This window comes from Dromiciops gliroides, chromosome 3, assembly GCF_019393635.1.
Source record: "Dromiciops gliroides isolate mDroGli1 chromosome 3, mDroGli1.pri, whole genome shotgun sequence".
Lineage (NCBI taxonomy): Eukaryota > Metazoa > Chordata > Mammalia > Microbiotheria > Microbiotheriidae > Dromiciops > Dromiciops gliroides.
This window is the reverse complement of record NC_057863.1, coordinates 473,554,081-473,572,221: the sequence shown is the minus strand read 5'-3', so window position 1 is coordinate 473,572,221 and position 18,141 is coordinate 473,554,081. Positions and strand designations below refer to the sequence as shown.

Below are 18,141 nucleotides of genomic sequence, written 5' to 3'. Positions count from 1 at the left end.
TTATAATGCCAAACACTCCCTTACCTTTGAGAATTTTTCTGTAAAGCAGGAATAGTGCATACCTTTAATATTAATTGGAATGAGATGAGCTTATTTTTCTTAAAAGTTTCTTTAGTAAAAAACTAAAACAAAACAACACAAAATTCATGAGTTGTACAATTAAAAGGAACTGTAAAAGATGTTTGAATGGGTGTTGTACTGTCTAAGAAAAGGCATTTTTCCTCTTTTGCTATAGTTTTATTAACTGTCTTTTTCATAGATTTGCCATGTATTGTCCACTGTGTGCAAGAAAGAAGGTCTGAATCTTCCTTCAGAGCTGGCTCATAGGCTTGCAGAGAAATCTTGTAGAAATCTCAGGAAAGCCCTGCTTATGTGTGAAGCCTGCAGGGTACAGCAGTAAGTCTAAATGAAAAGTTAATAAAACTAACTTTTTGCAGTAAAAGTATATTTACACAAACATACATATACACATGCACACATACACATAGATACATATATATATGTGTGTGTATACGTACATATACATCTATATCTATATCTTTATGTTGGTTTCTAAAATACAAGGTGATCTTTTGTTACACAGATATCCTTTTACTTCAGATCAAGATATCCCTGAAACAGATTGGGAAGTATATCTGAGAGAGACTGCAAATGCTATTGTCAGTCAGCAGACTCCCCAAAGGTAAGTAATATAACTCTGGTATTTTAAAAATAACACGCTAGATAGCAAAACATTATTTAGAGTTGTCAGAATTTTTAGGATTTTTTTTGTGGTCTTATGCAATTTTAATATAGTTTAAAATTAAAATTTGGTTCTAAATCTGTATTTAAAACCTTAAAGAAATTTGTTAGATTGGCTTTTGGAAATCTAGTGATTCATAAGAGTTGGTTAGAAATAGATCATAAATAAATACTCTCATACCCTTTTTATTAAACTCTTGATGTGTGAATATATTGAATTTATGTATAAATTATAACCACTACCGGAAGTCACTTGGAATTTTTTTGTATTTCTCACATCCATCAAATAGCTGACTTAATATTTCTGCATAATTTACTGCCATCTTCCCTTCTAGCAGTACAAAGAACATAGCTATAATGTATAACAAAGGTTCAAAGAGCTCTCTCTTGGTGTGTTTTGCCAATGAAACAAACCTATTGCCTTAAGTCAACTGTTAAGCTGACAAAATATAGTTTTCCATAGAGAAATGCCTTATCTTTGAAGGTCGTTGATTTTAAAATATACAAGAGCCATATTGGTAAAAGGGGATTTTTGTTTTGGTTTTTGGGTTTTTTTGCCCTTCTGCTCTTGTCTTGCCTTGAAGTTGGTGAACCATTTCATCTGGTGTCTCATATGAAGGACTCTTCAAAGAAATGACAAAACATGCTTTGAGTGGACACTGGCCATCCTCTAAATTAGGTGATAATTATAATTAACATAATGTTTTGTTCTTATTTAGATAAAGCTTGAATTTTTAAAACTTCTAGTTAACATTTTAATTTCTATTCAGTAATGCACATTTTTAGAATCATAGAATGTTAGAGCTAATGGAGACCTTTAAATTGAAGGACTAACAGGTTGAATGATTTGTTGAGAGCCACAACTTAGTGGCATAGCCAAACTTTGACCCTGGTCTTTAGAATCCTAATCAATATTCACACTACCATGCTATCTGTTTAGGGAATGGCTTCTTTAAAAGGAAGTTTTTCAATTATAGAGCTTGCACACTATTTTGGAAAATGACATTTCATTTAATAATCTCAGTTTCAGATAAAAATTGCTTGTCAAGCATTCCCTCAAAAGGTGATATGAGGTCTTTTCAGGGTATTTGTATTTTTTGTTTTATTTTTAAAAGAAAGTTTTTAATTAATTTGAATAAATTAAATTTTAACAGAATTTTAACATAAAATAAATCATTATATAATTTTAAAATAAATTAAAATTTTAAATAAGTTAACTTTTTAAATAAAAAGGTTAGTTTTAGACAATTAGTTGACTCATGAGACATTTTGACAGAGATGTTGCTTTTACTTGATAGACTTGTCCCATAGTCACATTTTGTTACCATCAGTTTATTACTGTTTTTTATAACTATTCTGGCTTTTGGCATCTTTTCCTGTAATTTTCTTAAGAGATCTTGGCAACTAAAAACATGCTTATAGAATGGAGAGGTACTGCTGTTTCTTCCTGAAGCTGATGATGTGGTTGTTATTTCCATTGTGCTGTATAAATAACATTCTTAGTTGTATAGTGAAAAGAGTAGAAGGGAACTCTGGGTGATCGTTTGTACAAGTGGTGCCAATTTTATTTTCTGTTAAACTAATAGAACAAAAAAGTGATAAACTGATTCTACCAATCGGAGTCTTTGATTCTAAATCTATATTTAAAACCTTAAAGAAATTTGTTAGATTGGCTTTTGGAAATCTAGTGATTCATAAGAGTTGGTTAGAAATAGATCATAAATAAATACTCTCATACCCTTTTTATTAAACTCTTGATGTGTGAATCAAATTCAGCTATCTATCTCAGGGAGCCAGTGTCTCCAGCTCCACTCCCCACTGAGGTCCTCTCCCCTTCCTTGTCCCCCAAGCCTCCTGTCTCAACCAGAAACATCCAACATCACTTCCTGACCCCAAGGAACTGACCTTCCAAGCCACATGACTTGCCCTCAGACTCCTTCTCATGGCAGAGCTTTCCTACAGAAACTTCACCCCTCCTTAGACAGCCTTGGTGGCCATTTGCTCCTGAGGCTTACCATATTCTTGCCAGACTTAGTGTGGTCACCCAGTGAGTTTTAGCCTTATGGTAGCTCAGAACTCCAGAGCTCAAGTAAATCCTAGTTTTCCAGCCATAGGATCATAGTTTTGTGCCACCATATCCATATCATTTCTTATGGAACAATATTTAATTAGATTCATATGTCATAATTTATTCAGCATTCTCCAATTAGTGGGGTTTCTCTTAGCTTCCTATTCTTTGTGATAATAAAGAGAGGTCTTAAATATTTTTTTTCCTTTAGGTCCTTTTCTTCTATCTCTTTAGGGTATAGGTCTAGTAGTGTTAATGAATAGTTCAGTAACTTTTGGGGGCATAACTTCAAATTGCTTTCCAGAATTGCTAGACCAATTCACAGCCATGTCAAAGGTGCATTAGTTTGTTTTCCCATTGCCCGTTGGCATATTTTGGCAGCAGAGGGATCAAGTTGGGGAGGCACTTTCAATCCCATTTATTATAATAGGAAATTTTATTATATTCTGAAATGTAATTCAAAACTGGTATTGAAGAATCTTGTAGCCATTGGGGAGAGGTGAGGCAGTGCTGAGGAAAGAGAATTTATCCTTGAAATTTTAAAGGAAATCAATGGGTAAAAATTCATTTAAAGTATTGTCACAAATAGCTTGTAAACCTCTACTATTTTAGGAAAAGATTTGGAGATTACTCTATGTTTGGTTAAATTAAAGTCACAGTGGGAAAAAAAATAAATTGAAGTTTTTCTTTCCTGCAAGTGATATGGAAGGGAACTTTATTTTGAAAATATACATCCCCTTCTACCCTCCTTTTCTCTTCTCCCTCTCAGAGAATCATTCCTTAAAACAGATTTTCTTTTAAAAAAGAAAGAAAATCATTAAAACCAAACAGCAGATAAAAAAAATAAATCTGATGTTTATAATCCCATGGACTAACCATACCATGCTACCCCCTTACTCTTCAGTCCCCCATCTCCACATGTCTCTGCAAAGTGAATTTCTCTTCCCTTGCCTCCTGTTTGAGGCCAAATTTGTTTTCTGCAATTTCACAACTTTTAGTTTCAGTTGTTTTATGGTTCTTTCCGTTTCCATTTTTATGGTCATTGTGAATTTCGTTTTCCTGACTCTGCTTGCTTCATTTTGCACCAGTTCATCTAAGTCTTTTTTATGTTTCTCTGTATTCATCATGCTTATTGTTTCTTATAGTTCCAGTAATGTTCCAATACATTCATGTACCAGTTTGTTTAGCCGTGCTTCAAACTTTGTTTTCAGTTCTTTGCTACCAAAAAAAAAAATGCACCTATAAATATTTTTCTTTATGTTGAGCCTTTTTTTTTGTCTGTTTTCTCTTTGGGGCATACACCAAACAGTGAAATCTCTGGATCAAAGGGTATGGACATTTTAGTCACTTTATTTACAGAATTGCAAATTGGTTTCCAGAATGATTGTCGCCAATGCTCAGCTCCACCAGAAAGACTTCCGTTCTCTTTTCTCTATATAACTCCTCCAACCTTGATTATTTTCATTTTTTGACATTTTTGACTTACAGGGTGTAAGGTCAGGGTTATTATGATTTGCATTTTCTTACAATCAGTGATCTGCAACATTCTTTTGAATAGTTGTTAGTAGTTCTCAATTTCTTTGAAAACAGTTCTTTTATATCCTTTGCCCACTATTGGAAAATAGCTTTTGTTCTTATGTATATCTGTTAGTGGTTCATATATCTTGGAATCCTTATCAAAGATATTTGATAACAGTTTTTTCCCTACTCAACTGCTTCCCATGTAAGAGAAACTTGAAGTGTGTTTTATGATTTCATCTTGAATATCAGGTATAATTACTTTTTAAAAAAAATTCGCTTTTATATATCTGATTATTCGCTTCCTAGAATAATACAACATAAGTGCATTGTAAATATAATATTTGGTGGGAAGTTGTAATTTTTCCATATTTTTTTATTTTAAACAGGCTACTTGAAATTCGTGGACGACTTTATGAGCTATTAACCCATTGTATTCCTCCTGAAATAATAATGAAGGTAATCTGATTTCTTATCTTTTACTCTTAATAACCAGAGAAAATTGGAGGTGAGGATAAAAGTTGAGTGCACCTATTTGTTTTATTTCCTGTCACTCTATTTTCAGTTGTTAATTTTAAACAATTTGATTTTTAATAGATTCATTTTTACAAACATTTGTTTTTTTAATAATTTCATCAGGGTTAAGGGAATTTTTTCTGTTGAAGTCTGCTGGCTGAGAAAATTTTGAGTGTCACTTATAAATAATAAAAATATCTGTAGCAGTATACAGCTAACTTCAGTTGTCTTTTTGCCCTTTAAGAGAAAGAAATAGAAAATGTTTAATTTACTTAAGAATAGATACCATAATAGTTTATGAAATAAAAAGGATCATAAAAATATATTCCAGTTTCACATTATATTCTTAAAGTATGAAGATAATAACAGAAGGAAAGATTCTGAGCAAAAAGTAAAACAGGAAGGAAGGGGACAAAATGAGAGTTGAGGGAGAGAAGACTTGGGGTTGGGAGATGTCAAGATTTCCTCTTCCCTTAAGCCACTGTTCTCTTCTATGCCTTGCCTATATGTAGCTCCTTGATTCTGTGTTTTACTTGTTTAAACTTCATTATATTCTGAAAAAGAACAAAGTAAAAGAAATCGCAACCTTCAATGTGAGTCAATGTTATTTTGTAAATAGCATGTTAGAGACCCTGCCTCTTAAAGACTTCTTCAGATCTGTTATCTCCATCCCTTGGTACAAATTGCAATTCATCCAAGCCTTCTCATCTCATATTTCTCTTGTTCACTTGACCTTATAAATCCTCTATAGAGAACCATCCAACTTGCCAAGGACCTTCTGGATACCATTCCTGTTTTCATTTTTAGGCACCATATGGAGCACACGTGATGTACAGTGGTTACCTCTCTGATGATATACTTTATCCTCCTTTCCTTTTATATTTCTTTATCAGTTAATATGTTATAGTCTACTCTCTCCCACTAAATGCTGCTTCATTTCTCTTTGGGTGAACCACAGCTTTGTTTTTTAGAGACTCCTATTTCATGACTCAACATCATCATCATCATCATCATACATCATACATCATCATCAGAAAAATACTGATTTTTGAGCACACTCCTTTTTTTTTTTTTTTTTTGGTGGGGCAGTGAGGGTTAAGTGACTTGCCCAAGGTCACACAGCCAGTAAGTGTCAAGTGTCTGAGGCCAGATTTGAACTCAGGTCCTCCTGAATCCAGGGCCAGGGCTCTATCCACTGTGCCACCTAGCTGCCACCACCAAAATACTGATTTTTAAAAGATGGACCTTTGCTTCCAGAAAAGGTTTGGGGTCACTAAAAAAAGCATTGTACAATCCAGTCTATTTTCTTTCTTCTATTCAGTTCTAGTCCCAGTTGACTGTGCATATTCAGTATACATTCAAGATCTTTTTCCCAATGGATAAAGAACTATATGATTTCCTGTCACGCAGCATATCATAGTCTGGACCAATAAATACTCTCTCTCCTTTTTTTTTGGACATAAGCCAAACTATTTTGAGTAATTTTGAGTCTCCTTTATGAGACTTCCTAGCATTTCAGGGCTTGATGCAGTTGGGAGTTTCATTTGAAAATAGGAGCATCTGGAGGATTTTGCTACATATGAGGAGTACTTCCATTTTAACTTTGTGTTACAGGACAAACACCTCTGGAAAGTATATATCTTTATATATATATATATATATATATATATCTTTATGTATATACATATTATAAGATGGGAGAAAATAGAACAAAGTTAATTGATCAAAATAGTATTAAAACAGCTTCAGATAATGCCATATTTCACATAATGCCACTTATAATGGCTAAACAATGGTGCAAGATATTGGAATCCACATGAGATCAAAGGAGGTCAGAATGTAGTGCACTGTCAGCTCCCTATTCCTGAAAGTTGTTTGTCTTTATGTAGCCCAAAATTCCATTAGCTTTTTTTGGCCAACTCAACATTTCTGACTAATACTGACTGTAGTACCTCCTTCTTCCAGATCTTTCTCAGAACCACTACCTTTTTTTTTTTTTTTTGACAGGGCAATGAGGATTAAGTGACCTGCCCAGGGTCACACAGCTAGTAAGTGTCAAGTGTTTGAGGCCGAATTTGAACTCAGGTCCTCCTGAATCCAGGGCCAGTGCTTTATCCACTATGCCACCTAGCTGCCCCAGAACCACTACTTTCTAACCATATCTTCCTGTCTTAAACTCATGAAGTTGATTGAATCCAAGTGCTAGACTTTCCATTTATTTCTATTGAATTTCACCTTATTAGGAAGTAAGGAAATAAGCATTTATTAAACACATACCATGTATCTGGTACTGTGCTGAGTGCTTTAAAAATATCTTTTTTGGTCCTCACAGCAGCTCTGGGAGGTAGGTGCTATTATCATTCCCATTTTACAGTTGCAGAAACCGAGACAAATACAAGTTAAGTGACTTGCCATGGTTCATGAGGATAGGGTCTGAGGTCAAATTTGAATTCAGGTCTTATTGACTCAAAGCTCAGTACTCTATCTATTGAGCCACCTTACTTCTTCCAATTAAATCCAACACAGTGCTTTAGCCTATGGCAAAGGAAAACAAAAGTAAAAACAAACCTAACTTTTTTGCTAGTGGACCCCATTGACAGTGTCATGAAGGCTATGTAAGTGCATAACATGGAGTACATAAGATTGTAAAAGAAATCAATTATATTTAAATACATTTAAAAACATTTTCAAGAAAACAAATTCATGCATCCCTGGTTAAGAACCTATGCTCCCGGGGCATCCAGGTGGTACAGTAGATAAACCACTGGCCCTGGATTCAGGAGGACCTCAGTTTAAATCCTACCTCAGATACTTGATATTTACTAGCTTTGTGACCCTGGGCAAGTCACTTAACCCTCATTGCCCCACAAAAAAAAAAAAAGAAAAAAAGAACCCATGCTCTCTAGCTTGACAAGATCCTTTTGAGCCTGACTGTCATTTACTGTGTTAGATATCCCTTGGAGCTTTCTGTAACCTGCAAATTTGATGAACATACCATTTCTGCCTTAATACAAGTCATTGATAAAAATGTTAAATAGCACAAGGCCAAGACAGATCGCTAAGTATTGCATTAGGGACCTCCTAACACTCTGCCATCTTAATTATATTACTATTCAATCTGTAGCTTTCCATCTTCTCTTGAAAAATAATATGAGGGGCAGCTAGGTAGTACGGTGGGTAAAGCACTGGCCCTGGATTCAGGAGGACCTGAGTTCAAATCCAGTCTCAGACTCTTGACACTTACTAGCTGTGTGACCCTGGGCAAGTCACTTAACCCTCATTGCCCCACCAAAAAAAAATGTTAAAAAAAGAATAATATGAGATATTTTAATGAAAGCTTTGTTAAAGTCTTGGTAAACCCTATCTATACACAGCATTTCCCCATATCTGCTAATTTAATAATCTGGTAAGAAAAGGAAATGAGATTTGTTTAGGATGTCTTGTTCTTGATAAAGCCATTCTGGCTCTTTATGATCACCATTTTCCTATCATGGGGTTCACCAACTTTCTCTTTAATGATTTGTTCTACAATTTCCTTGGGCCTATAAGTCAAGGTTATTGGCCTTTAGTTTGCAAATAGTTCTTTTTCCTTTTTCAGAAATCAGCACAACATTTTCTCTTACCCTGTGGTACTCCTTTTGTTTTTCATGTTCTTTCAAATAGGACTCACATGGCTCAGCAATCATACCTACCAGTTCTTTCAGAACTTGACAGTGTAGATCATCTAGGCCACCTGACTTAAATTCATCAGGGACAACTAGGTGCTTTCTTACTATCTTCTTACTCATTTTGAGTATCAATTCTCAATCATTTTTTGTCACTTCTAGCATAAATATGATTCTTTTCAGAGAAAACAGAAACAAAATTAGAATTAAGCAACTCTTCCTTCTCTTTATTGTCAACTCTCATTCCATTCACCACAAGCAAAGGTCCTGTCCCTTCTTTGATCCTTTGTTTTCTCTCAATATAACAAAAAATACAAAAAATAATTGCCTTTGTCCAACTCAGCTCATTCTGAACCTTAGTATAACTGATACTATTCTTGTAAAACTACGTAAGCACTTAAATTCATCTTATTGCTTAGCCTTTTTTCCATCGGGACAAATTCATCTTAAAATCTAAGTTGTTTGGTGAGTTCTTTGTGCATACATTTGGCCTCTTTAGACAAATCTCATTTTTCCTCTTTAATGGAATTGTTTCCCCATTTGGATTCAAAATTTCAATCTAGAGCTTCTTATGTGTCTTTTCCATTGAAGCATTTTAATCCATAGACTTCTACCTAACTTTCCTCCAACCCCTTTGAAATCTCCTTTGAAAAACCTAGGGGAAATTACTCTCAGATTTCCTGTCCTCTCTCACAGAGTGGTCACTTCTCTCCAAAATTTCCATGATTTTTATCCTAGCAACTGTTTTCTTCCTGTCAGTGAGGATCAGAGCTAGAATAGAGTTTCCCCTCCATGATTTCTACTTTTTGAAGGATGAAATTAGTAGTCAGAAGACTTGGATTGGAATCCTAGCTCTGCTACTTATTACTTGCGTGATCTTGTGTCACACTTGATATTTCTCTTCCTCATCTCTAAGATGAGGAGGTTGGATTAGATAACCTCAAAAGTACATCCCTGCTCTAAATCTCATGATCTTGTGACCTAATTGTCTTTCTACTAGACTTTGCCTCGGTTAAACTCTTCTCCTGCTTGGAATGTATGTTACTTAAAATATATTTAGTTTTGTGCCCTTTATTAATTCTTTTACTTAGAGCATAATTTGGAATAATGTAAAAATTTTTTAATGTTGTAAATTATAGAAGATTCAGCATGATATTATGGATAGACTTGGAGTCAGAAAGACTTGGGTCCAAGTCTTTCCATTGGCACTAGCTGGGTGATCCTAGATAATTAATTAATCCTACCCAGGCCTCATTCTCTTTATCTATGAGATGGGGAAAGGGGGTTAATGATAACACCACTGTTGTTATAAGTATCAGATAAAATAAATGTGTAAAATGTTTTGTAAACTTTTAAGAATAACATAAATGTTAGGTTTGTTTTTTATTTTTTTGATTTAACTCCATAGAAGTTTGCTACTAAGTCACATATGGATTTTTATCTACTTCAGTTGAGAGTTCCCAGGCCAGGAATTCCCTTAAACCATGGGATTGTAGAAGTAGAGCCAAAAGAAACCTCAGGGGTCCTCGAGTCCAACCTCCCCCTCCCTCCCTACTCTGCCTCTTATTTTATACCTTAGGAACTTGAGGCCAAAGTTGGAATTAGGTGGTTTTTGAGTCCAAGTTCTCTGGTTCCAGAGTGATTGTTCTTTCCCTTTGCTTATTTGTCTTTGTAGGAGATGGTATATTAATTAGCCAAAATTTTTATATTGATATTTACTACTTTTTTTAATCAACAAGCATTTATTAAGCACTTATTTTGTGTTAAATTTGGGGGGGTATAAAAACAAAAAAATTAAACTAGCTCTGCTCTTAAGGAGCTTGTATTCTATCAGGAGGAGACATGCACATTATATAAGAATACACAGAATAAATACAGAAAAGTTAAGGACATTAACAGTTGGGATCAGAAAGGGCTTTGTGTAGAAACTGGCTTAAGTTGTTTCTTGAAGGAAGGGAGAGCTTCGGTATCTGAGATGGGGGTGAGAAGGTGTAGAGGGTTCCAGGCTTTGAAGGTGGTCAGTGCAGAGGCTCAAGAGGTGGGAGGTAGAACACCATTTGTGAAGGACATAGGGAAGGGCGCTATAGAGGTGGGCATAATGTTAGAAGAAGACTGGAAAGATAGGTTTGGGCCAGGTTGTGAAATGCTTTATGTTTATCCTAAAGGCAGTAGGTGGCCAATGAAGCTTATTGAATAAAGGAGTTACAAGGTCAGATCTGCATATAAGAAAAATCAGTCTCAGCTATGTGGAGGACTAATTAGAGTAGGGGGAGGAAGACCAGTTTGGCTATTTCAGCAATACAACAGATAGTGAAGATGGTACTTATACAATGTATATGGAAACTTTTATTTTAAGTTGAATATATATTACCTGAAAATTTTAGTGCTACTGAGTCTCTCCCACTTGGACTTGTAATTTTGTATCCTAGTTGTGTACATTGTATCAGCATTGTATATTGTATCAATTGTGTATATTACATCAGTTTAAAAGTAACAAATTTGAAGACAAGTGAAAGGAAATTGTTTTTTTACTAGTTCTTTTTCTTTAGGGCCTTCTCTCAGAACTCTTAAATAATTGTGATGGACAACTGAAAGGTGAGGTTGCACAGATGGCAGCTTACTATGAACACCGTCTTCAACTTGGTAGCAAAGCCATTTACCACCTTGAAGCATTTGTGGCAAAGTTTATGGCAATTTATAAGAAGTTTATGGAAGAAGGATTAGAAGCCATGATGTTCTAAAATCTTTCAATCAGTAGCACTTCCCAAGCATGTCTTAATATTGATATTTTTTTCATATACAATTTATGTTGTTAGCACTGTAGGCCAAATAAATTCACATTAGTCATCTTGTTTTTAATATTAGTACTTGTGTGAAGTTTTGTTCTCATCTGGAAATAAAACAATTGTTTCTAAACGATGTGGTCTAATGGAAGGCTATAACTATGGTGTTAAAAAGACAGGATAATGATATTTTCTACTATGAATAAATTGTTAAATGACATTGGGTTAGATGTGAACTGTATTGTGTTTCTTGATTTCATTTCTTGCAGAAGGATTTAGTTTTTAATCTTGGCTCTGCCATTTACTATATGTGGGATGTTTGATCAAGCCATTTAATATCTCTTAGCCTTGGCTTTCTTATCTATAAAATGTTGGGGTTGAACTATCTGACCTTTAAGGTTTCTTATAGCCCTGATGTTATACTCCAGCAAGAAATAAAACAAGTAGAATACTTTTTGGGCATATCATTATTTTTCATGCTTATGTGAGCATTTGCAAGCTGGGGCTAGTCACTGAACCAGTCTTATATTTTTCCCTTGATGAAGAACTAGAACTCTACAATAACAGGTAAGAATTGTTTACATTGCCTAAATTTTTTTTTTGGCATTTACTAGCAGTAGAGTTAATAATGAAAAAGTTGAGTATACCATTGCCAATATAGATTATAAGGAGAAGAGATTAAAATAGGTCCTTAAAGATTCAATTTGTATATTTAGCTATTTAGTAGTTAATTTACACAAAATTACATGCTATAAAATATGAAACATTGAATATAATTTAATTTTTGTGGTTCAGAAAACATTCTAAAAGAGATGACATTTTAGAAATATATATTTTAGGGGCAGCTAGGTGGCGCAGTGGATAGAGCACTGGCCCTGGATTCAGGCATACCTGAGTTCAAATCCGGCCTCAGACACTTGACACTTCCTAGCTGTGTGACCCTGGGCAAGTCACTTAACCCCCATTGCCCCACCAAAAAAAAAAAAAAAGAAATATATATTTTAAGTGTTTACAAGTCTTGCCCTATACAACATTTTTCTTAATAATTTGAATGAAAACATAGGAAACATCCTGCTGATTAATGACAAAACTGAGCAGAAACTATATGATGAACAACAGATTCAGGATTAAGAAAGAGCTTGATACTGAGTTAGATCCAATGAAATGAAATTAAAGAGTGATAAACACATGAAATTCAGAGGAGAAACCTTGCTTGGCAGAAGCTCATGTAAAGGATGAACTGAAGATTTTAGCTGACTATAATGTGGCTGCTTTAAAAAAAAAATCCCAAACAGCTTTAGATTGCATTAATAAAGAAATGTTTTCCACTTGATATATGTGAAATGACCAACTCAGGAGTATTGTGTTCAGTACAGGGTGCTATACACAATTTTATGGACATTGAAAGGAATCCAGTATGATAAGGCTGCTGAAACTATTTCTTGAGGAATGTTGGAGAGAATCAGGAATGATTAGCTTAGAGAAAACATGAGAAAAGTGGGGAAAGATTAAATTCAAAAATATTGAGAATTGTCATTTGAAAATGGTAGTAAGCTTTTTTTATTCAGAAATCAAAACTAGCACCTACTATGAGGAAAAACTTCCCAATAATTGGAACTGTTCAATAATACAGTTAGAATAGCCTGGGAATATATTAGAGATAGAGAGTTCCTAGGTACAACTCTGTTCACTACACACACACACACACACACACACACACACACACACACACACACACACACAAGTAAGTTAAAAACCCTGCAAATTCAGAGAACAGTGATGGTAAAAAGGATGTGAAAAAATCCTCCACATACAGAAAAAATAACCAAAGACCAACTCACTATCTCATTGCAGATGGTTTCACATTCCTTGTGCCAGTCCAAAATGACCTTACAGTCCTTGTGGCTGTTGTAATCTTAGCCTTTTGCAATTTACCCCTTTGCTGTTTTGCAAGGAAATTCCTGTTCCAAGGACATTTCCAAGGACATCTCCAGAATAAGTAGGAGTGATGGCTTTGGGTTACTCCAGGAACATCTAGCCTGCTTTCCCAACTTCCTTAGTCCTTATGCAGGCATAATGCCACTCTGATACAAGAGGCTGCTTTGATTTTAGGTACCTGGCTTTCAGAAGTAAATCCTTGACTATTTCAAGGTAACTTAAATTTGAAGTTTCTTTTTGTTTGTGTTTTGCAGATTGTTTTAATATGAACTTTGCCCTCAGTTTCCAATGTTACCTGGCAAACTTTCTTTGAATTTTTGTAGTATGAAATTCATATTTTCATTACTTTTCTGGAAGACCTCCAATTCTTACATTATTGCTTCACATTATATGATCAAGTTAAGCATTCTTTATTTTACTTTATTTTATTTTTTGGGTGAGGCAATTGGGGTTAAGTGACTTGCCCAGAGTCACACAGCCTGTAAGTGTCAAATGTCTGAGGTCAGATTTGAACTCAGGTCCTCCTGAATCCAGGGCCAGTGCTCTATCCACTGCGCCACCTAGCTGCCCCCTGCATTCTTGTTTTGTAATGATCTTTCAATCTTGTTTTTTAAATTTTGTCCCATGATTTTATTTTATTTTCCTGAGAGGCATTGTGAGAACTTCATCTAAAGCCCAATTTGGGTTTAATCCCTCTCTAATATGTTCAGACTGTGTAACGCTGGGCAATTTATTTAATCTCACAGTTCTCTATGCAACACTCTAAGACCATTAGTTGTAGAGAAGGTGCTGATTTGTGCTGGTAGAAGTTTTCTCAGCTGGGAATCCCCTCTATCAGGATATAAAAGGTCTAATCCCTATCCTCTCTCCTATTTTTCTTCTGTCCTTTATTTTTGAATTATAATCCTATCATTTTCTTTACCATCTAGTAATGATTATTATTTTTTTTAATGATTTTTTTTTTTTTTTTGGTGAGGCAACTGGGGTTAAGTCACTTGCCCAGGGTTACATAGCTAGTAAGTCTTAAGTGTCTGAGGCTGGATTTGAACTCAGGTACTCCTGAATCCAGGGCTGGTGCTCTATCCACTGCGCCACCTAGCTGCCCCTAGTAATGATTATTTAATCTACTGATTTGAAGTGTGGGTCTGCTATATTCTATCACCCAAAGGTTAGACGTGATTTTTTTGCAAAACTATTTGTAGTCATATGAAACTCCCTGCCCTGCTATAATTCACTATTGATTAGACAAATGCAAATTAAAATAACTGAGGTGCCACCTCACCTATCAGATTGGCTAATATGACAGAAGAGGGAAATGACAAATAACTGGGACACTAAAGCACTCTTGGAGTTGTGAATTGATCCAGCCATTTTGGAGAGCAATTTGGAACTATGCCCAAAGATCTATAAAACTACGCACCTTTTGGCCGCAGCAATAGCAGTACTAGTTTTGTATCCCAAAAAGATCAAAGAAAAAGGAAAAGGTCCTCTATGTACAAAAATATTTATAGCCGCTCTTTTTGTGGTCACAAAGAATAGGAAATTGAAGGAATGTCCTTAAGTTGGGGAATGGCTGAACAAGTTGTGGTAAATGATTTCTGATGGAATACTGTTATAGAATAAGAAATGACGAGCAGGATGATTTCAGAAAAACCTGGGAAGACTTATAAGAACTAATGCAAAGTGAACTAAGCAGAGCCAGGAGATCAATGTACATGGTAACAGTAATATTGTATGATGATCGAATGTGAATGATTTAGTTATTCCCAGCAATACAGTGATCCAAGACAATTCTGAAGGACTTCTGATGAAAAATACTCTTTACCTTGAGAGAGAGAATTGATGGCATCTGAATGCAGATTGAAGCATACTTTTAAAAAACCTTGTTTCTTGTTTGTTTGGGAGTTTGAAGGTCTGTGTTCTCTTTTGCAACATGACTAAATATGGAAATGTGTTTTGTATGACTTCATATGCTTAATCTTTATCAAAGTGTTTGCCTTCACAAAGAGAGGGGATAAAAGGAGGGAGGGAATTTGGAACTTAAAAATTATATGAAAAAAATGTTTAAAATTGTTTTTGAATGTAGTTGAGAAAAAACAAAATAAAAACATTCTTAAAAAACAAACCCTGATTTCTTAAAAAAAAAAAAAAAAAGCTTTTTCATACACCAAATACATTTAGATGAAGGGAAGGAGCTGACTGACAAAACACACACACACACACACACACACACACACACACACACACACACACACACACACACACACACACACACCACACACTTACAGCTCCAATCTCAAACCAAAAAAAGCCCCCTAGCTTTTATTAGATATGTTTGATAGAGTATCTTGATAGTGAAGATATGTAGAGAACTAATAAATAGTCATCAGTGGTCATCAAGATATGAACAAATACTTCCCAAAAGAATTGCAACTATTAATGAACATGAAAGAAAAATGTTTCAAACCTCTAATAATGAAATTACAATCGAAATACCTGAAGTTTCTCCTCACACGCAGCAATTTGACTAACAAAAGATAGAAATGGCCTCTGCTGGAAGTACTCTGGAATGAAAGGCACACTAATGCCAGTTTATAAGATTGTTTACAATAATTAGCTTGTTTAAACCTAAGGATTAATATAATAGTCCCTCTGGACCATATTGTTTTCTCTAGCTTTAGGAAGTTTACTTTAGACCAAAAGTTATGAGTTCAGTAACAATTGCTTTGAGCACCCAGTTAGGAAAATGCCTAACATTTAGGCAGAGGTTGGACTTTCTGCCTAATTTTACATTTATATCTCTCTCTAGTTAAATTTGGACTGTTTTTGGTTGAGGCAAATTATTGGAAATATTTGGGTAATGGTGGTGCATTATATTATTGTGACTCTGTATAGACAGGCACCAGCAAGGAAACTAAAGAAAGAGCTGATCTTTTCTTGGGACTCCCTTCATATGGGTCTTTTGCTTCAGGATGCCTGTAGAGTCAATGGCTCTTCAATATTTTGGAAAGCAACTTGGAATGATACAAATAAAGTGCCCACAACTTTTTGGTAGATTTCACTAGTTGGCATATATCTCAGGGGGTCACTGACAAAAAGTAAGGTTCCACGCTAATGCATTGTTGGTGGAGCTGTGAACTGATCCAACCATTCTGGAGAGCAATTTCAAACTATGCCCAAAGGTCTACAAAGCTGTGCATACCCTTTGACCCAGCAATACCACTATTTGGTCTTTTACCCAACAAGATCATAAAAAAGGGAAAAGGACCCCACATGTACAGAAATATTTATAGCTGCTCTTTGTGGTGGCAAGGAATTAGAAATTGAGGGGATGCCCATTAATTGGGGAATGGCTGAACAAGTTGTAGTGTAGGAATGTAATGGAATACTATTGTGCTGTAAGATTTCAGAGAAACCTGGAAGGACTTACATGAACTGATGCTGAGTGAGATGAGTAGAACCAGGAGAACATTGTACACAGTATTAACAATATTGTGATTTTTTCAACTGTGGTAGACTTGACTCTTCTCAGCAATACAATGGTCCAAGATAGTTCCAAAGAACTCATGATGGAAAATGTTCTCCAAATCCAGAAAAAAGAACTGTGGAATTTAGATGTAGATTGAACTATACTATTTCTACTTTTTTCATTTTTCTTTTTTGATTTTTTCCCCTTTTGTTCTGATTCTTCTTTCACAGCATGACTAATGCAGAAATATGTTTAATGTGATTGTACATATATAACCTATATCAGATTGCTTACTGTCTTGGGGAGGGGAGAGGGAGAAAAATTTGAAACTAGAAATCTTATAAAAATAAATATTGCAAATCTCTACATGTAACTAGAAAATAATAAAATACTTTTATGATTAAAAAAGTAAGGTTCCATATACACCAAAATATTTATAGCAGTACTTATTTTTTGGTGATAATTAAAAACAAAGTAAATGCCCATTAATTGAGGGATGGATAAATGAATTGTGGGACATTAGTGTAATGAATATTACTATGATTTAAGAAAAAATGAACATGAATACAGAAAAGAATGAAAAAGACCTACTTGAACTGATTCAAAATGAAGTAAGCAGAGCTAGGAACACAATATATACAATGCCTATACAAGAAGTCAATTGGAAAGAACAACCACCACAAAATAATTGAAACAATGTTGCTAAAGTATAGAGAACAATCTTGTCCCCAATAAAGAGGTGAGGATAAAAATCCCCCATGCTTTTGCAGAGGTGTGGGAGGCCTGTGAGTGAAGGACATCCCATATACTATCAGATACTTTTGATGTGTTGATAAGATTTGAAAAAAAAAATTTTTAAAACAAAAACTTTTTTGATATGAGATAATAGGGAGGGCAAAGGAGAGAAATGGGTGGGTATTTTGCAATTCAAAAATATTAAGTATATTGCTAAAACCCATTTTTCTTTTTCTTTGATATTTTCACTTTATTTGATTAATCTGGAGTTTCTTGGAGCTTATTGTATTTTGAGGGAATCTTACATAATTTGTTTTGGTATCTTCTTCTTTTGTTTCTTTTATTGTAAAATTCTTGGCCTCCAGCTTTTTCTGTTGTAATTACTGCTGATTTTTCCATGGTGTCCTTGCTGAAAATGTACATACCATCACTGCTTTTGCTTCAGCATTGTTTTGATGGTCCTTGATGGGTATTCTCTATTCTGTCCAATCACCAGAATTGGAGTTCTACTTCCTGTGGCAGGCAATGATGAAGAGTCACAATGCTGCTTATGAGGACAGTCCAATGGACCATGATAGGAGAACCTATTTAATAACAGTCCAATGCTTGATAAACCCCAAAACATAATTACTGTGGGGAAGAACCTCCTTTTTGGGAATAAGCACTGAGGAAAAATTGTCCTTAATTTTAAGCTTCGGCAGGAAGGAA

At 34.8% G+C, this 18,141-nt stretch overlaps 1 protein-coding gene across 1 annotated transcript in view; it reads left to right on the top strand.

Annotated features, from left to right (window-relative positions):
- The window catches only part of RFC3 (replication factor C subunit 3), a 37,510-nt gene extending 25,354 nt beyond the window's left edge, over positions 1-12,156 (top strand). Inside the window, exons 6-9 of the mRNA XM_043995291.1 lie at positions 260-396; positions 584-682; positions 4,717-4,786; positions 11,058-12,156. Coding sequence (XP_043851226.1) covers positions 260-396; positions 584-682; positions 4,717-4,786; positions 11,058-11,249 — 498 coding nt within the window. The 3' untranslated portion in view covers positions 11,250-12,156. The remainder of the gene's footprint in view (positions 1-259; positions 397-583; positions 683-4,716; positions 4,787-11,057) is intronic.
- The last annotated feature ends 5,985 nt before the right edge of the window (positions 12,157-18,141 follow it).